We start from the raw sequence: 26,131 nt of genomic DNA, 5'->3' as shown, positions 1-26,131 counted from the left end.
CAAGGTACTAAGGCCACCACCCACCTGTGACTTTGTCATATTGTGGTGGCTTGTGTGTGGCTATGATGCTGGAAGCTGTGCCACTGATATTTCAAATACCAGCAGGGTCATCCATGGTGGACAGGTTTCAGCAGAGCTTCCAGACTAACACAGACTAGGAAGCCTGGTGATCTACTTTGAAAATTAGCCAATGAAAACCCAATGGATCACAAGAGAATTTGTTCAAGGGACTGATGGAAGATGAGTCCCCTGCATTGAAAGGTACTTAAAATACACAGTGGTTGCAACAATGGACTCAAGCATACCAATGATCGCGAAGATGGTGCAGGACTGGGCAACGTTTTGTTCTGTTGTACATGGGGTCACCATGAATTGGAGCCAACTCGAAGGCAACTAACAAAGGTACTGGACATTGGGCTTTCCCAGGACAGAGTCAAAGTCAATGTTTCCCGTCTGTATGCCTGATTTTACCTACAGCCACTGAGACCCAGCCTAGGACACCTGCTCTCAGCCCCAGGATTGGCTCATGTTGCCCCAGTGAACAGAGCCAATAAAACAACATGGAGCCCCCAAGACAGCTTTTGGATCTGGAACCAATCTAACTAGCTCCCCTGCATTGGGACAGAGCAGGGAGGGTGCTGGGCACTGACCACTGGACTCCAAGTTCAAGAGAGAAAGAATCTGAGGGCAGAGCCCAGGAAGGCCACTCAGAGTCATGCTTCCAGGCTGCTGAGGCTGGGCTGCAAGGGGATAGAAGCCACTGATTAGGCCAAGCTCCAAATCAAAGCAATGCCCACCTACCCCAACCTCTCAGCAGGGCCCCCAGCACCTCTCCATCAAGGTGCCCAATGCTGCCAGCTTCTACAACGCCCTCCGGAATTGGCCCAAGTCTGGCGTAATCCCTCTTCCCACCAGAACACACCTAAGCTGCTCTGTGTCCCAACCCAGAGGCCTTGATCCTCCTGGCTGATGACAGCAAATGAGGAATCAAGCCAGCACTGGGGGATCTGACGCTGGGCACAGCCCTCCCAGGAAATAGCACTGTAACTGTAGGCTCCTAGAGACAGACATGCCTTAGCCAGCAGTGGGTGGGGCCCAGCCGGTGGCCTGCCCTCTTGCTGCTCTGCCCCAGGAAGAAGCAGGGCAACCGGGATGCCTGACCCCATCAGTCCTCCTGTCTGTCCTCAGCCTCCTTGGGCCCAATTCCCTGCCTCTCCCCACAGTGGCCCAGGCTGGCCATGCCTTTCCCACCCCATGAACTAGCTGCCAGGGGCCAGGGGCCAGGAGCTGACGGCCAGGGATGAAGGCCATCCCAGCTCTGACCTGGGTTAGGCCCAAACCTGCCTCCCTTGAGGCCTAGTTCTGGTTGGAAAAAAACAGCTGCTCTAATCCCCGTCTCGTGGAGACGGCCTTTCAAACCAGAGTCTTTCCCACAGCCTTCTCCTCAGGACTCAACTCACTGTGTGGCTGCCTGAAGTCCTTTCTGGGTCAAGGTGTGTAAAACACACATGCTTATAAATCTGTCTCTACACATAAAACACACTTTGTGTTGTGTCATCTGTTTGTCTAGCAAAATTCTGATGATAAACAACTCCAACCTCCCAAACGCCCAATGAAAATCTTCCTTCCCACTTCATGAGCTGAAGTGCTCATTATTCCCAAACTCTCTGTCCTCAGAGCCTGTCCTCAGAGCAAGGGTCAGAGGGCTTGAATGAGCCCTGAGTGTCCCTCCCATCCTCTGGGCCTGGCTCCGTGCATCCTGTACCTGTCCGCGTTCGTGGACTTCTTACTTAGGGTGAGGTGGGAAGCTCCACTTTCCTGGGCCATGACAATTCTCAGAACCTTCTCTGACACTCTCAGTGCCCTCTTCTAGACCCACCCCATCCCCACTTTTTCAAGTGGGGGGAGGAGGGCTCTGTTCCACCCTCTCACACACTCCTGATCACCACGTCACTAGCTGGGGGCCTCTTCCAATAGCTTCCATTTTCCCTTCCCCGGGGGGGGGCGGGCCTTTCTGACAAGTGACTCCCTTCCCCTATCCCTAGGAGGAGTCAGGGAGGTTGAGACCAGAAACAGGGAGTTACGTCCAGGCGGGAGAGACGGAGTGCTTGGGTCAGCTCTGCCCAGTCCTAGGAGTTGGATGCACATATTTACACACACAACTGTTACAGACCTGCTACGGCGCACACAGTCACTCTTCCACAAATACAGATTCTCATTCAGATCCACCTACACAAATGCACAGGGTCAGGGGGGCACAGACACAACAGACTGCTCAGACAGAAGTGTACACACACCACACACACATACACACACACCTGGAATTGGTTTATAGGAGAATATAAATCCCAAACATGTAGTACCTGCTAGGTTTGGGGACAAAGTAAAAACAGAAATAGTCTTGCTGATGAGACTAAAGTGTCTTCCCAGATCTGATCAAGTCTCCAGTGTGAGTAGCTCAGAAGTTCTGAGATGGTAGGGCTGTCTTTGCATGTACCTGGCTTGGACTGTGTGTGGTCAGAGAGGGCTCCCGTTGGCAGGAAGTGATACCTGTTATCTTGCCCAGTGTCTTTGATTGTAAATTAAAAAAATGGAATCTCACTGTCAATTGGTCTTCTGTGAGTCTGGCATGTGTCATCAGCTTCTTGTCCCCAGGGAACAAATAAAACCAGTTTCCTGGCCAGACAATGGTGAGGAGCAGACGCCCCACGCAGGCTGGGGCAACATCTGTCCCTCTGATAGCCAGCACTAACCGGCCCCTCTCCCTAAAAGCTGGTGGCTCTCACAAGGCAAGTAAATGTGGGAGCCCCCTTCCACCAAAATCCAGGTCCTGCTGCCCAGGGACCACCTGGAACAATGTGTTTTATATGCAAGTATATGAGTTACTTTAGCTCACCCTCACCATTTTGCAGAGGAGGAAACTGAGGCTCCTTTGGCTGGGGTCGGAACCCAGGTCTGTCCTCCCAGGGAGGGAAGCGGTGTCCCAGGTTGGTGCCTACAGCCCCTGTAATGCCAGAATGGGGCTGCCCAGGCCAGTGGTCAGAGAAGAGCCCCTGGAAGGGGTTCCCCTCTAGACTTGGAGTTTCAAGGAGTAGGACCCAGGCCTTACCCAGCTGTGCCCACAGTCCCTAGCGGCGCTGCTCCAAAGGGAATGGAATTTGCTCTGACTTCTCTCTAGGGGCAACGCAGGCGCAGAAGGCCAGGGGCCTGGCAAGCTAACTCCAGCTCCAGCCCCAGCCCCAGCCCCAGCCCCCCGAAGTGCCCCAAGCCTCTTGGCCTCATTCCAGCCTAGCCCGAGGGGGACAACATCTGCTTCCTCCAAGGGCCCCAGCTGGAGCGCAGAGGGGCAGGGCCATGGAGGGGAGCTTCATTGTGGAGCCCACTCCCAGGGGTTCGCGGGGATCAATCATCTGAAAGCTGGAGCGACTTGTAATTTTATTCCCTGGGAGGAGGAGCCTGAGAAGTCTGCAAGGAGGGTAGGGGTGGGACAGGCTGGGGGGAGGAGGGCGGCCAGGGGAGCTGTTCAGCGAGAGGAGGGACTTGGCTAGGTCTCCGAAGCCTTCTTCACTCTCCAAACTTTCACCAAACTCTTGGCCCCCGCCTCCCCGAAACCAAAACACAACAAGCTCTGGAAGAACCGCGAGCGGCGCGGTTGGGCGGGCGGGCGGGCTAGCGGCGGCACCCAGCCTCGGGAAGCTGATGCAACTTTCCCTTTAAGAAAGCCACCTGGGCGCATCGCGGTGCGGACCCAGCACGCCTGGGCCGGGGGCTGCAGCATGGTAAGGGGGCTGGGGAAGGGGGTGCTGCGACCCGCGCCTCCATGGGTCTTGCGGTCAGTCTGGCTGTTTGGTGGCTCCGTGGGGCTAAGCCCCAGGACCAGCGTGTGTGTGTGCGTGTGTGTGTGTGTGAGCGCGCATGCATGCGGCCATCTGTGGGTAAGAGTGTGGGTGCACGCACAGGGATGTCTGTCTCGCCGCAAAGGTCGGGGTAGGTGCGCGCGTCTGGGTGTCACCGTTGTCACCAAGGAACTGAAGCTGGCGGGAACGCGGGGGGGGGGGGCGCTCCCCGAGGCGGGGCGCTGCGTCCAGACGCCTGATCGGTCCGGGGCGGACGGCGCGGGGCTGTGCGGGTAGTGCCGGGACCAGAGCTTGTCACCGTCCGTCTGAGGCGCCAGCGGGTCTGCGCGCCCGGGGCCGGGGGGCGGGGGGGCTAGAAACCTGCGGTCCTGGCTGCGCCCCGCGTGCTGGCTTTTGCCCCATCTCCTCGCACCGCCGGCCGGCCTGGCTGCCTATCTGCCCCCTCCAGCCTGCCTGCCTCCCTATCTGCCGGCCCACCCTCCCGCTGGGTGCGGGTTCCCGCGCGCCCGCCGGTCGAGAGAAGCCGCGCGGGGGTTCCCGGCGCCCTCGGCGCTCATTGTCCTCGGGGTCGCGGCCTTGGGAAGGGACCGCGAGAGGGGAATTCTTTAGGGGCTGCTACTCCAGGAGGAACCCGCGCCCTCCGCGCCCCAACCCTCATTCTGGGCGCGCGTGGGACGGGCTCAGGCTGCCGCAGGTGAACGCAGGGGCCTAGCAGCCCCAGGGCGCCCACCTCCCACCGGCGCCCCGCGCCCGCAGCCACAGCCCGGCCGGGGAAGGCGGCAGGGCCGGGCCGGGAGGCGAGGGAGGTTTGCCCGGAGGGCCAGGAAGGGCCGAAGCCGGCCCGGGGGCGGGGCAAGGGGGTGGGGACCTCGGCGCCCCGGTACTTTTCCACGGCAGGGCCGGGGGCGGGGCTGCCGCCTCCACTCCTGCTGAGCAGCCCACACGTGGCGGCTGATGTAACCCCCGCCCCCCCACACCTCCCACACGATTAAAGCGGACGGGCCCACTTCGAGGAATCGGGGCACTCCGGAAGCCGCCGCTGCTCCGAAAACCACCGCGCCTCTGCCCGCCAGCCCGGGGCCTCCTTGCAGTCGGCCGGCAGCTTCTTAATGGAGCCGCGCCCCCTTTCGGGCCTGCTCTTCGTAGGCCACACCCCCTCGCTGATCACTCTTAAAGGAGCCGCGCCCCCGGTTCTCTGACAGCTCCAGCACAAAGGCAGAGTCTGTTTGCTGAAACATCTTTGAGGGCGCAGCCGCTAGGAGATAAAGGCTAGGGGGCGAGAAGTGGGGAACGACAGAAGGACCTGAGAGGTTAAAGACTCCCAAAATAAGGGGGCATCAGAAGGTGAGAGAGAAGAGGGTGAAGGGACTGATCTTGGAAGGGACTAATGGGCGACGCTGAGCATGCCCAAATGTTTCCAGGGACCGCAGAGAAAACGCCCCCTTACTCAGGCCTACGCGGCCGGAGATTGCAGCGGTACCCGGCTCAGTGCCCAGCCCTGGGGATACAGAAGAATCACACCTCTGCCCTGGAAGATTTCTCCAGCTAGTGGGGGAGAGAGCCTTGTACACAAATAGTAATGCCGAAAGGCTACGTGTGGCAAGTGTCCTAATCAGGCGTACACACATGCTTTGGGGGTACAGTGGAAAGGCTGGCTGCAACTGGGAGGATGGAAGAAGGCTTCATGAAGATAATGGCTCTGGGCCAGGTTTTGAAGATGGGTAGGATATATACATGTGGAGATGGGAGCAAAGGTGCTCAAGGCACTGAGGCAAGAGCCCTCTGGAAATGCTGAGTAGTCCCACGTGCATTCCCAGGCAAGATAGCGCCCTTCCTTACCTCTGCAACCCCTTCAGTCTCTACATCGCAGTGAATGAAGGTTATGCTTCCTCCTCTTTCTACTAAGCTGTGAGGCCCTTGCGGCGAGGGAAAGAGCCTGTCACGTCCATCCCCAGCAAAAACTCCAGGACTTGGCCCAGATGGACCATTAAAATTGATTGACCTGTCAGCCCTGTTTGGAGGAGAAGAAGACAGAGTGATGAGGCTGTAAAGATGGGCCGGGGTTCAGTGACAATCCCTCACTCCCCCAAGTTCAATTCATCACCAAGTCCTACCATTGATACGGTCTATTTTTTCTCAAATCTGTGCACGCCTCCCCACCCCATTGTCACCATCCAAGCCCCCTCATCTCTGGCCTGGCCTATTCCTAATTGATTTCCTCTCTTCCACTCTTACCCACCTCTAGGATTTTCTCCACACAGTATCTAGGGTGATGTGTTCAAAATGCACAACCAAGCAGTTGCTTCTCTCCTTAAAAGCCTTCAATAGCTGCCCACCGCCCCCGCCCCAGGATAGAGATGAAAATCTGGGTCCCAAAGACCCTGCCCCTGCTTACCTGTCCACCTTCATCTCAGTAACTGTCTCTCTGGGTCTCTGAGCCCCAGCCTCAGGGCCTTTACCCATGTTGTTCCACTTTTTTAAAGAAATCTCCTTCTTCCCCTTCCTCACTATTTCTAATTAACTACCTCCGACCCTTTAATAAAGGAATGCTGGTGGTGCAGTGGTTAAAGTACTCGACTGCTAACCCAAAGGTTGGCGATTTGAACCCACCAGCCGCTCTGCAGGCTCAAAGAAGTTAAGTAAATTGCTCGAGGTCACATACCTAGTGAGTGGCCAGAATTCCAGCCCAGGCCTACCGGATTCCAGCTTGAGCCCTTCACCACTGCACTAAACTGACTCTGTGACCCACAGCTTGCCAGTGGTGGCCTGCTGAAGCAGTGGCTCTGCAAAAGCACAGATGTGGGTTGGGGAAGGTCTGGTACCTGGGCAATGTGGATCCCCAACACCTAGCACAGCACCTAGCATATCATATGTGTCCCAGTGATACTCTTTGAATGCATAAACCCAGAACCCATTGCCATTGAGTCAGTTCTGACTCATAGTGACCCTACGGGACAGGGTAGAACTGCTCCATAGGGTTTCCTAGGCTGTAATCTTTTTTTAATCTTTACGGAAGCATACTGCCATATCTTTCTCCTGCAGAGCAGCTGGTGGGTTTGAACCTTCAACCTTTTGGTTAGTACCAGGGTGTTTAACCATAGATGGTGCCATTTAACAGATATGGCAAAGGCAGGAGAAGGAGTAAAGCATTCCACCTAACTCATTCTCCCGGAAGCAGCCACTAAGCAGTCTTTTCCCACCAAGCTCACTAAGGACAAGGGTTGCATATGCAGTGGGTCCTGAGGGCTTTAGCCCAGGACAGGCTTTCTTAATTCCACAGGTGTAAATGGGTCCCTACATCAGGTCTGGGAGGCGGGCCCTTGAGGAAGCCATCTGGGGCTGAGGAAAGAACACCGGGTCTGATTAGAAAAGCTGGTGGCAAGGCATTCAGCCTCTCTGAGCCCATCTCTCTAATTGGTAGCTGTTCTGCCTCTCCAGCCCAGGGTATGCTGAGGAGCAACGGGATAACCTGCATGGGAGCACTCTGTAGCCTAAGTGCCAGGACAGAGGGGCCTCAGTTTATCATCTGACCACAGGGCATAATAATTCCCAACCCATGGGGTGGCTCTCAGTAATGCCATCTGCTATTATTACTATCATCATTGTCATTATTGTGCGTTGACTGATGAGAGACAGCTTTAAAGAGTCAAAGCTAGAGTTTGAGGACAAGTGTTTGAAAGCACCCTTCTCCTAACTTCCACAGGAGAGCCAAAGGCACAAGTAGGGACTCTTTAGGAGGACACATTGAGAGGCAGAGAAACCTGCTAGGGTGTTTGGTAGAGAGTAAAGGTTACAGGTCACTGCCCTGCCCCGCCCCTACCCTGGGGAGAAGTCTCTGCAGGACCAAATGGCCTGGGGTTAGGACCCGAGGAAGCCAAGCGCTGATTTTCCTGGCCAAACAGCTTCTTCCTCATCTTTCCTTCAGGCTTTCAGTGACTTCCTGGGCCTGTGGGTGAGAGGTAGCCCTTGATAGGTAGCTGTGGGTAGGGCAGAGTGGTTCAAAACAGCCTTGGAGTGGAGTCTGCTGCCTGGAAAGGTACGGAAGACCCCAGAGGCAGAACCCAAACCCCTCCTGGGGCTGTGCATCCTTGTCCATCGAACCCAGAGTTCAACTCACATCAGGGAATTCTTTGAGGTGCCCCAAAGGCTAAGTCCTTCCCTGAGGCCCGTCAAAAAACCCCCTCTTCCGTCTGCCCCTGTTCTTATTAAACCTATAGATACCACCATGGCTGTACGGCTTGGTCCTTCTAGCTTGCCAGCCCCACATTGCCTCTCAGATGCTTCCTACAACATCCCTGGCTGACCTGGACCCCTCCTTCCAGTGCCTCAGCCTCACCCATTTCCCTTCATTTCAATTCAACCAACACTTTCTGGAAGCCTATCACTGTGCTAGGCACTGGGCACAAAGGGGTAAATGCAACACTGTCCCAAGCTGTCAGGGAATTCAGTGACTCATAGATGAGAAACATATAAGCAAATAAGTCTAATATAATATGATACGGATGCTAGTAGAAGTCTGCACAAAAACACAAAGGAGGAAATAGTTTGTTCATTCTGTTAGAGGAGAGTGCCGGGAAAGGCTGCAGAGAAGAGGGGACATTGCAGCGTGGTACTCAGGGTTTTGTCGTTTCATTTGGCAAACAGGAGTCAGTTCCACATGGTTGTAGGCAGAGGTGACAGCCTGAGCAAAGGCAGGGAGGTGTGACTGTACATGAGGTGTTTGGTGTGCCCAGAGCTGATGGTCCCAGTTAGTAACACAACAACAAGTCCAAATACCCTGGAACCCAAACCCAGTGGCACCAGGAAGAGGTACCAGGATGGGGAAGGACCATCCCAGCTGCCTGGCTGGGGCGAGCCTGGGGAGTATGCTGACTCCCCTCCAGGGGAAAGGTTGAAGCCATTCACATAGATGATGAAGGAGTTGGACCCCATCCCAGTTCTGTGTTCATTTTGATTCTTTTATAGAATTGGGTATCTGGAGAGTCAAAAATAGACCTTCGCCCATTGGGACAGGGAAGCTTGGAAATCAAGATGCCCATTGGGACAGGGAAGCTTGGAAACCAAGAGATGCAGGGGAAGGGTCGGGAGAAGAGCTAGGAGGGAATTGGACCTAAGCGTCATCCAGAAAAGAGCGGAACGTGAAAATGGTCTGGCGAGCAGGAGGGTGAGGGCTGGGGAGACTGGGGGCCATCCGCCTGTCCCTGCCTTCCCATGCCAGGTCCTCACCTTACTCTGCTCTCTCTACAGCTCCTGAGGTCTCTAGTCTGAAAGGTGCTGGAAGCAGAGCCAGTAAGTGTTATCCAGGACTCCAGAGCCCCCAACCCACTGCCACCATGGTAGGAAAAGGTGCCAAAGGGATGCTGGTGAGTACAGGGACCAGGCTGCAGGGAGGGAGGAGGTCATGAGCACTAACTCCTCTGGGACCTTCTGCCAGACACTTGTAACAGGAGGGCCTGGGGGCTCCATGAGGTCTGTGTAAGGCACTGCCAGGGCTCCTAATTGCTCAGGCTGTCCAGACCTCTGGCAGGGCAGCCCCTCACTCAGCAGGTTAGAAGGCACTGGAGCTCCAAGCTCACAGCAGGACAGGTTCTGCCACAGACCCCACAAAGGCATGCTGGGAGGCAGGGGGCGCACTCTCCTTCTCTGTCACTGGAGATACCCTGGAGGGAAGGACAAGGCTCATCCTGCAGGGAGGACAGTAGAACACCTGGTACTGTCCCATGGCCGGCACCTTGGCACCTCACCCCTCCCCAGTGTATTACCACAGGGAGTGTTCAACGTGTGCTGATCAAGGATTTCCTTAGACCCAGCTTGGCTTTTCTCTGCTTGTCGGTTTCCTTCTCACTCAGAAAAAGTAAAATTTGGATTTGACAAGAGACAAAGAGCATTTCATTGTGAATCCTCTCCTGAGGCCTCTCAGAAAATCTCCCTCTCCCACCTTCCCCAAGCCATGGCCTTCCTTTCTTCTCTGTTCAGAGCCCAGGAGGGATGGTGGTGAGGCCCAGCGAGAAACATGAGCTCTTAACTCTGAGAGGGCAGAGGCAGGGCCTGGGTAAGGGCTTGAAGGAGCAAGCCTCACTGATGAATGGAGCAGGGTCCTCACAGGAAGCAGAACCAGGAAAAAGATGCCAGACCCTATCCCAAGAGGCAGTGGTTGTATTTCTTCTCTTGGGACCTTGCCTCCAGGACAAGCTGGACTGGGCAGCTATGAAGGCAGGAAGCCAGGCCTAGCTTGGCCCATTCCTCGGCTTCTTCCTCTCCCGTGGAAATTCTTCTGTTGCTTTTCTCATTCAGTTAAAGATTGGTTGGCCTGGGGTCTCTGCTGAACCCTCCCCAAACAAGTCCTGTCTGTCACTAAAGGTTTCTGGGACTCAGAGTACCTCGGCCGAGGAATGGTTTCAGGGAGGGAGATGGGCAGTTCTGCTCCAGGCTCTCAAGTTCCTCTATCCAGCCCCATTCTGAACTCTAGCACCCAACACCTCACCCAGTCCCCCAGGCCCGCTCTGTCTGGGCCTTTACATACCGTCTCCTGCTTGGATGAACCTGAATGAATCAAGCTTCCTAAAGTAGTCCTGAGCCAACCTGAATTCTAGGGGCTCAGAAATGGGCACAGATAGATGTTCCTGACCTGAACCCTTGAAGATCCTCTGATATAACCCAAAACTGGCTTCACTTTCCTAGGAGAAGCCTTGGAGTTGCCATGGGCCTATAGCTGGGTGGTGGCATGGCTCTGCCCCTTCTTTCCATAGAGATTCTAGGCCCTGTGAAACCTAAAAAGCCCTCTGGCGGGCAGGAGAGAGATAGGACCTATGTGGCAGTGTGGAGAGCAGGGCTGGCAACGTCCCAGCAGCCCTGCCTGAGTGAGCTTCCCTGTCCCTGTGCTCCGCAGGCCAGCCGGTCTGTGGACGGGAATGCTGCCTTGGGACTCCCGTTCCCAGCACCAGGATGTGCCTAAAGATAGCTGGAGCTCGGTTTCCTCTGTGCCCTCTGCCCTTTGGCTTCTGCCCGTGGCTTCTGAGCTCGAGACTCATAGCATCTGTCCCATGGGCACTCCCCTCAGTTGCTTGGAGATTCTATTCCTGCCTCCTTTTTAGTTCTGCTGATGACCTTGGGCTACTCTACTCTTGGGCCCCAGTGTGGAGCTGAAGCTGCCTCTATTCAGAGCTGGTCTCTAGGATGCAGCCTCTGAGGTGCACTGGGCAGCCCCAGCCAAGCTCTATGGGCAGCTGAGTAGGCATTTTACTGGGTGGTTGTGTTTTTGGGGTAGGGAAGCTCCTTTTGGACAGTTCCCTTTCCTGGATTCCATGGGAGGTCAGAAGAGAGGATGTTGAGGGTATGCCTGTAAGCCCAATGGCACTTGGACCTCCCCTGGTCTCTGTTGCCCTGTTTGTGCCCAGTAGGGAGTGGGCAAATGACCTGTAACCATGGGGTTCTCACTTCCATCCCTGTGCCCCAGGTTTGGGTATAAGAACATGGGCCTCTCAGGCCTCTTCAGCATTGATGGACACCCTATGTCATCCTTGGAGCTTCTACATTGCTCTGGAGCAGGTGCCCCCATGGAGGAGGAAGGCACTTCCCAGCACGTGCCCAGGCCCACATGCTGGCTGCATGTGCTCCCTCCCCCCACTCCCAGCCCAGATGGTCTCTGCCAGCCCAGCTCAGCTGCCTCCCTCACGCTTCAGCAGCTCCTAGGACAGGGCCATGAGAGAACCCAGCTGGCCAGGGTGCCTCCGAGCTTATGGGAGCAGCTTGGATGCTTGGGGGTATTGGGAGTGGGGTGGAGTGGTCCTTCCTTGGAGACCTAGTGCTTCTGTACATGTGTGGGGTGGGGCTGCCTGGGTCTCAGGGGGAAGGGGAGCTGGAGGAGAGGAGAACAGGACTGGAGACACGAGAGCCCCCACTGGCTCTACTTTAACCCCACAGTCTTAGCACCAAGTTCAAGTTCAAGGGCTGACCAGCTCAGTCCCCTCCCCTATGCCCACTCAGACCAGGTCTTGGCCAGTCAAGGTGAACCTCTTTGATCTTTCCATGTCTCTGAGCACACTTGTTGCTTCTGTCTCTGGTGAAGGGTTCTGCCTCATGGCCTCATGATGAATGAGAATGGTCACCCAGGGTAGGGCTCGGGGTGCCAGGGCTTCTGAATCCACCACAGGCTGCCTCGGGCTGCACTGCCCCCCTTTACCTGTTCTCTCGTGCTTTGTCATAAGGGCTTGGATACCTCTTGCCTGCAGCATCCATCACAAGACCTGGTGCACAGTGGGTGCTCACTCAGCCCAAGTCTTGGCATGTGGCAAGTGCTCAAGTAGTATAAGCTTATCACATACTGGGAACTCACCAAGCACAGGGTTTGGCATGGGGTACTCCCTTGGTAGAGGGCCTGTCACCTACTGGGCACCACCTAGCTAGCCCAAGTCTTGGCATGTGGCAAGTGCTAAACTAGTATAAGCTTAGCACATACCAGGAGCTCACCAAACACAGGGTTTGGCACAGGGGCACTCCCTTGGTAGAGGGCCTGTCACCCACTGGGCAATCACCTAAGCCCAAGTCTTGGCATGTGGCAAGTGCTAAACTAGTATAAGCTTAGCACATACCAGGAGCTCACCAAACACAGGGTTTGGCACAGGGGCACTCCCTTGGTAGAGGGCCTGTCACCCACTGGGCAATCACCTAAGCCCAAGTCTTGGCATGTGGCAAGTGCTAAACTAGTATAAGCTTAGCACATACTGGGAGCTCACCAAGCACAGGGTTTTGCATAGGGCATTCCCTTGGTAGAGGGCCTGTCACCCACTGGGCAATCACCTAGCACAAGTCTTGGCATGTGGCAAGTGCTCAACTAGTACAGACTCAGCACACATTGGGCACTCCTCAGTATAAGGCTTGGTACACAGTGGGCACTCCTCTAGCACAGTGCCAGACACAAAATGGGTGATCACCCCACTCAGGACTTGGCAGACACTGGGTATTCACCTAGCACAGAATTTGGCATACATGGGACATTCGCCTAGCACAGTACCTAGAATACCGCAGGGGCTCACTTGGTATGGGACTGACACACAGAGCCTGGCACACACTGGAGCTCTCCCAGCATTGGGCTTATCACAGAGTAGGTACTCTCTCAACACAGGTCCTGGCACACAGTGGGTGCTGTCCTAGCATAGGCCTGGCACATAGTGGGCACCCTTCTAACACAGATCCTTGCGCATAGTAGACACTCTCCTAACACAGGTCCTGGCACACAGTGGGAATTCTCTTGGCATAGCCTTGGCACATAGTGGTGCTTTCCTAGCATAGGGTTTGATATATACTAGGCACTCTCCTAGCTCAAGGACTGGCATGCAGTGACCCAGCACAGAGTACTCGCACAGAGGAGGTTCTTGCCTAGCCAGGAGAGCCTGAGCGGTGAGCCTCTGCTGATCCTAGATGTACAACTGTCCCCTCCCTCATGAAATGGGCAAAGTCAGATCCAGAGGAAAGGCTCAACCTTCCTCAGACTTCCTCTCTGGCCCCAGGACCCTCCCCTCCGCTCACTCTCCTTCCCACTCTAGCCCTCCCACTTTCCCTGAGCCCACCTACTCAGTCCTGTGCCCTCACCTCCCCCCATCCCAGCACTTCAAAGTCCTGGCCCAGCGGGACCTTCCCTCCAGAGTCACAGGGGACAACAAAGCCCCTAGACTCCTTGCCCCTCTGGGAGCGTGCCCACTCTTATTAAGAAAAGTCAGAGGCAAGGGCTGGGGGAGTCAGCCTTCCTAAGTGGGGCTGGAGCAGCTGGATCCCGCTAATGAGGCCTCATTACGGCCAGGGCCCAGCTGGGCTGCTGCCGCCTCCTGTCCCCATGGCCAGAGCCAGGGAAAGCTGTCCAGCCAGGGCTGCCTGTTCTGGGCACTCAGCCTAGGCCAGGGCAGCCAGAGCCCAGAGCCCACCCTGGGTGGAAGTGAGCATTTGGGCATCATGGGTGACTGGGTCTTCCTGGAGCCAGTGGCCCTGCCAGGGCCTTGGCCCTCAGTCTGTGGCTGCAGGAAATCAGAGGAGCGTGTCTGGGGAACAGGCTGCTTGAGCCTGGCCCAGTGAGCGGCGGAGTCAGTGGGGCCTGGGGCTGTCCTTAGGAGACTTGCCTGATCCAAGGCGAAGCCCAACTTCCCCTAGAAAACAGGGATAATAATGTACCTACCTCATGGGGCTGTTGGGGGGCACTAAATAAGTTAATATATGTAAAGCCCTATAGGACGGAGTAGTACTGCCCCATAGAGTTTCCAAGGAGTGCCTGGTGGATTTGAACTGCCGACTTTTTTTGGTTAGCAGCTGTAGCACTTAACCACTACACCACCAGGGTTGCCAGGACAGCACCCAAGTGCTTGTAGTAAGTGTTATTATGTGTTATCTATTACTGTTAATACTAATGCTCACAAGAGTCAATGAATGGTGAATATTATTGCCATTTAGACATGAAGAATCTGAGACCCCAGATGTTAAGTCACTTGCTTCAGGTCCTATATAGGGAGAAATGGGCAGGCCTATGCAACTCTAAAACCTGTGCCCACCCACCCCCTTTTTTTAATTACGGCAAAAATACACATAACAAAGTATTTGCCAATTCGACAGTTTTTGCATGTATTATTCAGTAACGTTGATTACATTCTTTATGTTGTGTACCCATTCTCACTATCCTTTTCCAAATTATTCTACCACCATTAACATAAATTCAGTGGGTTTTTTCATTGTTGTTGTTTTATTGTTATCCTGCCCTGCTTCCTATGAGTTTACCACACTTACCAAATTCACAGAAAAGCAAACCTTCACACTCAAAATCACCCATGCTTCCATTCAATGGATGTTTACTAAGATCCTACCATGTACCAGGCCCTCTGCTGGCTTGCCAATTTACCTTCCCTTACCAGAATACTCACACCCATCTTCCTGTTCATGGGTTTGTGGTATGTCAGTGTCTGCAGGCGACTGACCAGTGAGTGTGGCCTCACAGAAGAGGGATATGGATTGGTCTGAGTGACAGTCCACCCCAGTCATGGTGACACTGGCTAGACCGTACCTGGTGGATGCAAGACATACTCCCAGACCGGTTACCGTCAAGTTGATGGTGACTCATGGCAACCCCAAGTGTGTCAGAGTAGAACTGTTCTCTGTAAGGTTTTCTCGGCTGATTTTTCTAAGTAGAGCACCAAATGTTCCATTCAAGGCTCCTCTCGGTGGGCTTGAACTGCCAGCCTTTTTGTTAGCAGCTGAGTACATTAACCATCCGTACCACTCAGGGACTCCCTAGCATTTCAGCTTCTGGACAATGCTGTACAAATCCCCATGGTTTCTTATTCTGTGCCTCCCCCTTTGTCTGCATTCTCTGATGATCACCCTCTTGACTAACACCATCTTTCTTTGGACAGGTGACAGTGCAGCTCACTAGGCCAGAGCTTTCTTACGTGGTCAGTCACAGTCTCCTGAGAAGACTCCTATCTGCTTGGCTGTTTGAGGGTCCCCAGCTGCAGGGAGGAAAGAACAGCCTCAGGGCCCAGTCTCTCCAGTACACACCACTCTAAGTGGTGCTGAGATGCTTTGGAGTGACCTGTGGACTGTGCTCTCCATCTTCCTGTCCCGTCGCCAACTCTAGTGCCCATCACTCTTTCAGCATTCCATCACTAGAGCCTACTAAGTGCCAGGCCTGTGGGCTCAGACTGCAGCCAGGCCCTGAGGCCCAGCCCTAGGAGGGGCGTCTGCCCCCTTCTCGCTCTCCCTTGCTCGTTTTGCTCTGCGCGCGCGCGTGTGTGTGTGTGTGTGTGTGTGTGTTTTGTTCCAGTAACTTGCTGGGAACAAAACACAACAAACCCCCGCGCCTCACTCACTAGCTCCGGAGCACCCGCGCTGGGCTGCATGGGGACTGGCCGGAGAGGGAGGGCCAGGGGAGGGGGTAGGCAGAGCTTCGGGAGGAGATGAGGTGAAAGTAATTGACGCTGCCCGGCCGGGCAGTGGGAGAGGCAGGGGATGCGTCAGTGTTGCTGGAGCTGGCAGAGGTGTGAATGAGCTGCGGAGACACGCGAGCTCCAAGTGTTCTCCCCAGGATGGCCTCGGCGCTTGGACCCGTGGCCCCCTCCTCCCCAGAGCAGGTCAGTCATCTTCCATAAGGTCGCAGCCCCCTCCCTGGTACCAGGCGGGCATGGAGGCTGGGGATGGGGGTGGGGAGAGGGGGCAAGTGGTCTGTGCCAGGGAGGGGCAGTCACAGCCAGAGAGGGAGACAGACACTACCAAAAGTGACCCAGAAAGTTGCCACTGTGCAAAGGAGTGCAGGAAGAGTTGGCTGTGTGGCAGGGGCAAGGGAAGAGGAGAGTGGGGGTGTGAGGGCTCCCCCAGCCCAAGGACCTGCTGAGAATCTGCTCTGTGTATCAAAGCTGCATTGTCCCAGCTCCCGGGGAGACGGGCCGGAGGTGCCCAGGAATTGTACTAATCAATACAGCCTCATTGTGCCACAGCAGTTACTCCTATGGGGAGAGTGGGTGCGGGGGCGGGGGACCGTGTACATGGACTTGGGGTGAGGTGTGGGGGAAGGGAATGGGGCAGGAATCTGAGTGGGGAGGAAACACACCCCACTGGATGTTCACCTGCCTCCAGGGCAAGTACCCAGTAGGGTGTGGGCTAGGGTGCCCTCATCCCTGGAAGTGGAGATGGGCAGGGATGTCTGGCACAAGGGCATGATGCGGCTGACAGCAGTGAGGGTGAGGGGCCTGGGAAAGCCACCCTTTCCTGGTGGGGCATCCTGACTTGACCTTCAGAAAGCAAGAGAAGGAATATACTCTGGGGAGACGTGGTTTGGGTTTTGGAGAAGCATTATGCAGGGTTACCTCCAAACCTTAGGATAGCTAGGATCAGAAACCAAAGCCACTTTCCAAAGTGGCAGCCCCCTGCCAGCTGACTGGGGTGGAGACTGCTCATGGCTGCCCCAGCATGAGGGCAGGGCTGCTCCCTCCAGGCCTAAAGGTGAGGGGCTGGGCAGGGCCCACCTGTTCTTCTCCATCACTTCCCCCTAGGGCCTGGAGCAGAGAGCCTGGTGTGCCTGGGGGTGCCAGTCTTCAGTCTGTTGTGCAGAATATCGGCAGGTCATTGTCTGCCAATCAGGGCTCTGATGAAGCAGTACAGGGCAAGTTCTTGCCCTTTTACCTGCTATATGAAGGCCTGGGCTCCTGCAGGCACCTGGAGTCCTAAGAGGTGCCCAGTGATTGCTCTGAGGTTCTACTTAAAGAAAAAAAAAAACTTGTTGCTGTAGAGTTGATGCCCACTCATGGCAACCCTATATGTAACAGATTAAAACTGCTCCGTAGGGTTTTCTTGGCTGTGGTCTTTACAGAAGCAGATCACCAGGCCTTTCTTCCATGGTGTTAGTAGGTGGGTTTGAACACCAACCTTTAGGTTAGCAGTTAAGAGCAAACTGTTTGCACAAGATGCACTAATTCCCTCTATATGTTGCTTGGATCAAGGATATATTTTTCCATTCTGTAATATCTGGCTCCTGACCCTGCCTCATGTCTGGATAACTGACACCAGAAATCAGAGCCTCTGTTGGGTGTCTCTGGCCCCACTCAAGGTTGTGCAAGTGAAGGGCAGCAGCCTCTGTCATTGCAGGGCAGGTGCTGCCTAAGGGACAGCCTGGTCCATGAACTGATGGGAGAAAACTTGGGAGAACAAGAACCAAGGGGTGTGAGGTAGGAGGTGGTAGGGTCTTCTGAGGCAGCAACAATTTACTGTAATGGCTGTTCTGCCTCAATTCCCCGCTGGGACTCAGAGAAAGCTGCCAGTGATCTGGATTTGGCTTACGTGCAGTCTGGGATGTGGGGTCTTGCCCGCTCTCCTCCATAAAAGTTTGTCTTGGATGGGACTTCATTCCATGAGCAAACCCTGGGGCTGGAGAGTCCTAAACAAGAGGCTGCTGGATCCCAGTGGGGCTGGCCCAGCCAGGGCAGCTCCAGGAATCCTCAATGTCCACCAATAGCAGGAGGAGGGAGCTCACAATTCACAAAAATATCCTGTGGGTGCTGATCTAGGAGGAGCGGGAGCCACTGGCCAGGGTGGAAATCTTGGCTCTCCCTATGAGACTGTGCAAGAAAGGAGAGAGTACACTGTCGTGTTATCAGTGGGCACCTCTGGAAGTAGGTTTTGCAGCTTTGTTCTTCTTTACAATTTTCTGTATTTTCCAATTTTTTTTTTTTTATGATACACGTGTAATAGTTTTATAATCAGAAAAAAACAATAAAACCATTTTTAAAAAGCAGTCTAGAAAGCTAATTGGAGCTAATGGAAAATACGAGAGTCAAAAATAGCAAAAATCCAGGCGAGGCAGAACTGCAGAATATCAGCAGATCTACTGAGGTTATCTACTCTATAATTTTGTAGATAAGGACACTGAGAGTGGAAGTGACTCTCCCAGGGTCACTGGAGAAGCAGTCTCTACAACGCCAGGGCTCTAACCCCCAGCACAGGGTCCTGTCTCTGCCAGTGAGGGACAGTGGGAGATTCGGATTGTATCTTCAGAGCTGAGCAGCCTTAATTCCAGAATCTCATCCAGTGTAGTGAATGGGCTGGAGCAGAGGGCTGTATAAAGCCCTTAAGTAAGTGGCTGCTCAGTGTGGCTCACCCAGCTGGGCAGGGCCGGGGGGGTGGGAGAGTTGTTAACTCAAGAGAGACTACAGTCCTTGTACAGGGATGGACACTGCTGCCTTGGTGTCTCTTTAATCAATGATGGGTTCTAAGGGTAAGGGGGCATCTGAGGGTCTTATTATGTGTGTGTGTCTGGAGCAGGGGAGGTCATGGAGGATGAACAGCCAACTCACCCATCTTGCCATGGAAGGGAGGCTCCAAGGCCTCCATTCTGTGCAGCCTGGGAGAGCTTGGATGCAGGACAGGGCAGCCCCTGTCCTGGAGATCACACATTGGGCCCATGGCAGTGGTGAGGGGAGGTGGCTTTGTCCTGAAAGTGGCCACTCAGAGCTTCTGGAAGGGGTGGAAGGGCACAGACAGGCCAACCCAGAGGGGAAACATGCCATTAGGGTTTAATTCACCATTGAGGTGTGAGCAAGGGAGGGAGGGAGAGCTGTGAGGGGCAGACAGTGGGCTCTGGGTGATGGGCAGGAGAAGCTTGGAGCACAGCCAGTCAGCAGGGCTAAGCCGAGTTAGGCAGACGGGCTGCCAGTCTGGGTCAAACTGTGAGCACAAAGGGGTTCTTTTGTGGGCATCTCAGAGCTGATGACCACTGCAGGGACAGTTAACATCAGTGACACAGCCGCCCACCCACAGGAGAATGAGAGGTTTGGAATAGGAAAGATTATGCGAGGAGAAGAAAAAGCTATGCAGCATTGAAAAGTGCTTGCCAGCAGTGGCCTGAGTCACCCCAGAGGAAGTGGAGGTGGTCCCCCAAAGACAGCTGGAGAAGGAAGGGAAGTAGAGGACTCAAAACCCCCACAGAGGGAGCATTTTTGATTCTTCCCTTCAGTTTACCTCTGGAGAAAGGTAGGCTTGCTCTGCTCTCGGCTGAGAGCTCAGCCTTGCTCAGCCCAGCTGATTGAATCTAGATAGCCCGGGAATTAAAGTCAGAGGCCTAGGACATGCGGCGCTCCCACAGCAGCATCCGACCGGTGGAAGTATCATGGAGCTGAGGTTCGTGTCTGGGGGAAGATGGCGCTGCTTCTGCTGGCAGCATCTTGCCCCACTCGTAGGGTGTGATTTCACTGACCTAAAGCTCCTGTGCACAGCAGACCCCTAGTGTTGTCAGTAACTTCCTGCCAGAGCCCAGTCCCCAGACCCTAGGTCCAGACCACTGTCCTAGGGGCTCTGGCATTCCATGTTCCAGCCTGCACAGCTGAATTGGTTAGGTCACAGCTCAGTGGTGTGCCACTCATTAAAGGGCAGCAGGCTGGCTCTTGGCTGTCGGGCAGCTGCCTGTGGCACATGGCTGGGGGCACCACCACCCTCTCTGTTCCCCTCCATGCCAGGGAAGGAGCAGACCTCAGAAATACATGTCTGGTCCCCCTGCCCTCAGTCATGGGGGAGGGGTCTGTCCCTCCTGCTGCTGGGGCCACGAGAGAGACCTCAAAACTCAAGCCTGGGGGACCTTGGTCCCTGCAAGGGGTCTTGCCCTTGTCCTGCCCATAGGGCCAGCCTGGACAGCCAGTTGTTCCTTTTACAGCTGTGACTGCTGCTCTGTGACCCCACCCACATCCACTGTGGCTGCCACAATCCCCCATTGTGCCCTTAAGTAAACAAGCCTTGGACGGAATAAAACTGTTATTGTAGGGTCAACATATAAACCAAAAACCAAACCCATTGCCATCGAGTCAATTCTAACTCTTAGCAACACTGTAGGACAGAATAGAAATGCCCCATAGCGTTTCCTGGGCTGTAATCTTTACAGGAGCAGACTGCCACATCTTTTTCCTGAGGAGCAGCTGGTGGGTTCGAGCCACCGACCTTTTGGTTGGCAACTGAGCGCTTTAACCACTGTGCCACCAGGGCTCCTTGATCAACATATTGTTGTTGTTGTTAGGTGCCATCAAGTTGGCTCCTACTCATAGTGACCCTATGTACAACAGAACAAAACACTGCCCAGTCCTGCACCATCCTCACAATTGTTGCTATGTTTGAGCCCATCATTGCAGCCACAATTGTTGCTATGTTTGAGCCCATCATTGCAGCCAATGAGAGGCAATCCATCTCATTAAGGGTCTTCCTCTTTTTCGCTGACCCTCTACTTTACCAAGCATGATGTCCTTCTCCAAGAACTGATCCCTCCTGATAACATGTCCAAAATACATGATACAAAGTCTCGCCATCCTTGCTTCTAAGGAGCATTCTGGTTGTAGTTTTTCCTGGTCAACATATAGGAGCCCTATACGTCTGGGATTTGTTTGGGAACAGATAAGCCACCCCAAGCAGGCCACACACCCTCCAAAAACATGGCCCCATGACCCTGTGATATTGCTATGCCTGTCCCAGATGAGGTCCTAGGAGTCATTGAGATGCCAGGCTGAGATCTGTAGGAGCACATCACAGAGGCACCTCGGGCCATGAGCCCTCTCCAGAGCCAAGTCTGCTTGGGCCCTTAAGCTACTTCACCAGGGACGCCTTTCTTGACCTCATTCTGCCCACACCCACTCCCTTGTCCTCCTTCTATACTCTTCTGACGTTGAGCAATTCCCCTGTGTGATCACACTGAAGTGGCAAATAAAAATCATGTGTTTGTGTATTTCATTTATGGCTTGCTCTCCCACTAGACTTTAAGTTTGGAATGGGTAGAGACTGTTTTGTTCATTGCTGCATACCCAGTGTCTGGGAGCTGGGCACATAGTAGGTGTTGGTGAATCTCTGCTGTTGCGTGAGTGAAGGTTGGTTCAGCTTGCTGTTCTTCTCTGGGTACTTCTTGAAGCAGACCCCACCATTCCAGGAACTGTTCTCCCAAACCTCCCGTAAGGGCATGAGGGTCTGTGTCTGCTCAGGGGCTGTGCTTGATTGGCTGTACAGGATGTTTGCCCCACAAGGGTGTCTGTACTGTGATGCCCACGGTGTGCAAGTCATAGGGGCCAGAATATGCCCACGGTGGGAGCAAGGGGAATAAGGCCAGGCCTCCACCAGGCACTGGTGACTCCTGTGTCTGCTTCCCAGGTGGGCCTTTCTGGAAGCCACTGAGGCCATCTGTGTTTGTCAGTGTCAGAGTCTACAGAGTGTCAAAGCACCAGGCTGCTTTGCTTATCGGCTGGTGCCTGTTGTCCTTGAATATGTCTCTTTCAAGCTGAGGGTCTGTGTCACTTCATTGTTGTGTCTCAGAGGCCTTCAGGCCCCATTTCTGTGCCTGGGTATCCTTCAGGGACTCCTGTCTGTTTCTCTCAGGGGAGTAGTCCCTCTCTGAAAGGCTATCCTTGTGACTCAAGGACTATCTGTGTTTCTCTGCTGGTGACTCTCAGGGTCTCTGTGTCTCCTCAATGAGTCCCCTCTGGCCCCTCAGGCTCTGGCTCAGGGTGCTTGATTTCCTGCCCACCATGGGAAGGGGGAGGGGTGTAGCAAGGCGAAGGGGCGTGTTCATGTCTTCAGGGGGACTTGCAGAGCCCATCCCAACTGTGGGGTTCGGGGTCCAAAAGCCGCCCCTACCAGCAGACCCAGCATCCTTCCCTTGGAGCGAATCCCCTCATCAGCCCCTCCCAACCATGGAGTCCACTCCTCTGTAATCTACCCTCTCTCAGCTCAGAGGGACCCTTCTCCCTGCCACCTTTTCCGGGGTATTTCCTCTAGCAGTCTGTCCTCAAGGTCTGGTGTGGTGTCTCTAGCTCTGGTGTCCTCCTCCAGCTCATGGCCCAGCACCCCCTAGCCATGGCCCAGGTCAGCCTCCCCAGGGCCCTTTCCCCAGCCCTGGACCATATAGTCTCTCCCATTCTGAGTCCCAGAATGCCCTTCCCAGGTATGGCCCAGCTCAGTGGCTCCCCCACCTTTCTTTCCTCCCACAGACCAGCCCACCCTGTGTCCCTAGACCCCCAGGAAGCAGCCTTAGGCCCAACATCCACCCCCCCGCCGCCACCCTCAGCCGCCTGCCCACCGGCAGCGTGCTCAGCCTGGCGATGTGGTAGGCGGCGGGTGGAGGGGGCTGTCTGGACACAGGCCCCTTTGTGCCCAGCCTGACTTGGCTGCTTGGTATGAGGCTCAGCTGCTCCCAGCTCCTTACCCAGAGAGGAAACGGGAAGCTCAGAGGGGCTGGGGCTGGGGCTGGGGGGCTCTGGTCTCTGTCTCCCTCCTCAGTGTCCCCTTCTCAGAGGTTGGCAGCAGCTCCTCAGGTGGGGCTGGTGAAGTTGGCACAGTGGACTGGGGGCTGGGGAGGGAGGCCTGCCTGGCACCCTCTGGCAGCTGCTCTTTCCCACTGCCCTCCTCTGCCAGGGCTGCCTGCTGCTCCTGCCAGCAGAGGGGAAGCCCAGAGGCAGGGTAGGGGCTTGGAGGGTCCACAGTGTCCCTGCCGGGGCAGCCCAGAGGGTCAGCTGCGGGAGCGCAAATGCCTTGCTGATGTTAGCTTCTTTCCTGTCCCCACAGAATGGTGCTGTGCCCAGCGAGGCCACCAAGAGGGACCAGAACCTCAAACGGGGCAACTGGGGCAACCAGATCGAGTTTGTACTGACGAGCGTGGGCTATGCCGTGGGCCTGGGCAATGTCTGGCGCTTCCCATACCTCTGCTATCGCAACGGGGGAGGTACCCAGTGGGCACAGGGCAGGGACCACCCACATGGGTAGAGCCTACCCACTGGACCTGGAGCACCCTCTCCCTAGCACAGATCCCACTGCAGACAGAGCCTGACCTCTGACCCTGATCTACTTGCCACCCTCCCTAGTACCCTTTGCCTAAGGCACAGACTACCGCCAGCCCCCGGCAGTCTGCTGTTTGGGCTTGGCCCTGCCAGCCTGCTCCCTTGAGGAGAGAAGTGGAGAAAAGCACCCCTTCCTGGGGTCCCCTTTTATATCCCCCCATGTTTCAACAATCCTATAAACGGTTCTGGGATATCTGAGGAGCCCAGCAACTTGTGGTTGTGAAATTGCTTGACTAAACCATCAAATCCTACCCAAACAGGATGGCTCCTCTCTGAAAGTTGAGAGAAGGGCTGGGTTCTGCTCAGAGCAGACTTTCTGGGAGCCTCTGTCAAGTTTGAAGACAGTTTGGGGGCACTGTGCTTGAGACCCAGGCTCCTGCTCAATGCCTGGCACATACTTCCCTGGGTCCCACCCAGTGGCGAAGGTTTTGCTGTTGAGTTCTGAGCAGGAAGCCCAGGGTGGGATCCCTCAAACCCACCCCTGAGCCAGACCTCTCCCTGCCTGCCAGGTGCCTTCATGTTCCCCTACTTCATCATGCTGGTATTCTGCGGGATCCCTCTCTTCTTCATGGAGCTCTCCTTCGGCCAGTTTGCAAGCCAGGGCTGCCTGGGGGTCTGGAAGATCAGCCCCATGTTCAAAGGTGAGGTCTGGGAGGAGCACTCACTCACACACGTGCCTCTGGGGGCCCTGCTGACCCCCTCATCTGTACAAACACTGCCTACCCCTGTGGAGTCCTGGTGCTGACTCCACACCCCACATCAATGGCCAAGGCAATGGATAGACCCTAGTATCCATATTTACTTGGCCTCCACCCTCTCCTCCCAGCACGTGTACACAAAAAGCCCCTCTGTCCCCCAGCTTGCCCCTGCCAAGGCCGTGACCTATCCCTTCCATAGCCCTCCATCAAAGCCTACCCCTTGGGTCCTTAGAAATTGTTAACCTCACCTCCTTCCAGCTACCCCCTCCTATACCCCACCCCAGCAGTACCCTGATGGGTGCTCTTCCCTCCCCCAGGTGTGGGCTATGGCATGATGGTGGTGTCCACGTACATTGGCATCTACTACAACGTGGTCATCTGCATCGCCTTCTACTACTTCTTCTCATCCATGACGCACGTACTGCCCTGGGCCTACTGCAATAACCCCTGGAACTCGCTTGACTGTACTGGTGTGCTGGATGCCACCAACCTCACCAATGGCTCCCGGCCTGCCTCCTTGCCCAGCAACCTCTCCCACCTGCTCAACCACACCTTCCAGAGGACCAGCCCAAGTGAGGAGTACTGGAGGTGAGGTACCCACGGCCCAGAGGGAGGGGACTTGATGCCAACCCTCAGCATCTCTGCATCAGACAGCCATTGGCAGACTGCCCTTCACTGGGCATGGGGGGGGTGGAGGTGGGTGGAGAGGTATAAGTTTACAGCCTGGTTTAGAAGAGGCTAACATGCTGGTGAGCAATGGAAGATGGAGTGTTGAATTGGTGAGTACTTACAAAGTAGCAGTGAGGGAGGAGAGAAAGAGGGACGGCATCCTGGGCAGAAGAGCAGCATGAGCAAAGGCACTGGGGCCCAGATAAGCAGAGGCTGGTCCACAGACTGAGAGGAGCCTGCTCTGTTGAGAGTAACAGGTGTGGGGCAAATTCATGGGCCATGAGGTGGCATAGAAGAGGACACCTCCCTACTTAGAGAACTTACAGGAATTACGCTTAGATTTAATGCTACAGGACAGAAGGAGCCGTGGAGTTTCCTGGGCTTAAGGGTGTTGTGATCAAGCTGTGCTTAGGAAAGATAGCCTGGCTGTACTGTGCTCAGCAGTGCCAAAGAAACCAGCTGAGGGGAAGCTGTTTCTGGAGGTGCTCTAGAACGCCTTGTCCCAACTGAGTGGGTGTGAGGGAGCAGCAGGACATCCTAGAGGAAATTCCTTATGTCCTGTTGGGGAACCAGGCAACAGCTTGTGTGTAGGACCCAGGCATGGGCACAGGGCCTTGAGTGCAGTGGGTAGGCCTTGTTTATTCATTCCAAAAACATGCAGACGCCTGCCATATTCCAAGCCCTGTGTGCCCATTGGCTTGGTATGAATGACCTCGAGCCCCTGGCCTGAGGAGCTCCCAGTCCAGTGGGGAGACAGTGACCAGATTAGGGGACAGGTGACTCAGTGCAGGTATGTGCAGGGATTGGTGGTGCACAGAGGGGGTAGTGGTCAGTTCTACAGGCACAGGGGCAAGAGGAGGTGGTCAAGAAAACTCCCCAGAGGAGAAGAGAGGGACATTGTAGAGGGGATTGGGAAAGACATGAGCAGGTGAGCAGAGGCCAGAAGGTAGCAAACTGGGGATGGGGACAGATGGGACACTGAGTAATAAGACAGAAGAAGCCATCGAGAGCCATATGGTACAGGGCTCCCAAAGTTAAGGCTATGGGCTTGACAGACTCCACTATGTGTTGGAGAGCCATTGGTGAGATGTACAAGTCCCGCAAGTCACATTGTTGTTGTTAGGTCCCATTGAGTTGATTTCGACTCATAGTGACCCCATGTGACAGAGTAGAATTGTCCTATAAGGGTCCTCATGGTGCAGTGCTTAAGGCGCTCGGCTGCTAACTGAAAGGTCAGCTGTTTGAACCCACTAGCTGCTCTGTTGGAGAAAGATGTGGCAGTCTGCTTCTGTGAAGATTATAGCCTTGGAAACCTATGAGGCAGTTCTACTCTGTCCTGTAGGGTTGCCATGAGATGGAATCAACTCAACAGCAATGCGTTTGGCGTTTTTTGTTTTGGTAATCTTTATGGGAGCAGATCACCAGGTTTTTATCCCATGTAGCCGCTGGGTAGGTTTGAACCACCAAGCTTTCGGTTAGTAGCTGAGCTCTTAACCATTGTACCACCAGGGCTCCTTCCCACAAGTCATAATGAGTTGATATCCTCTAAGCAAGATGTCACCTTGAGGACTAAGGT

The 26,131-nt window shown here is 54.9% G+C and overlaps 1 protein-coding gene across 3 annotated transcripts in view; it reads left to right on the top strand.

Moving 5' to 3' along the window:
- SLC6A9 (solute carrier family 6 member 9) overlaps positions 1 to 26,131 on the top strand; it is a 52,307-nt gene that overhangs the window by 12,575 nt on the left and 13,601 nt on the right. For 2 of the 3 annotated variants that reach the window (XM_049879060.1, XM_049879057.1), the window contains exons 1-5: positions 3,680 to 3,779; positions 9,105 to 9,220; positions 22,917 to 23,073; positions 23,698 to 23,829; positions 24,204 to 24,474. In XM_049879060.1, the coding sequence (XP_049735017.1) occupies positions 9,191 to 9,220; positions 22,917 to 23,073; positions 23,698 to 23,829; positions 24,204 to 24,474 (590 nt within the window). In that variant the 5' untranslated portion in view covers positions 3,680 to 3,779; positions 9,105 to 9,190. Of the gene's footprint in view, positions 1 to 3,679; positions 3,780 to 9,104; positions 9,221 to 22,916; positions 23,074 to 23,697; positions 23,830 to 24,203; positions 24,475 to 26,131 lie in introns of those variants that run through there. The other variant, XM_049879059.1, reaches the window with a different exon arrangement.

Source organism: Elephas maximus, chromosome 3 (genome assembly GCF_024166365.1).
Source record: "Elephas maximus indicus isolate mEleMax1 chromosome 3, mEleMax1 primary haplotype, whole genome shotgun sequence".
NCBI classification, from domain to species: Eukaryota; Metazoa; Chordata; class Mammalia; order Proboscidea; family Elephantidae; genus Elephas; species Elephas maximus.
The sequence above is the reverse complement of the archived record's forward strand: the minus strand, read 5'-3'. Positions and strand labels throughout refer to the sequence as shown.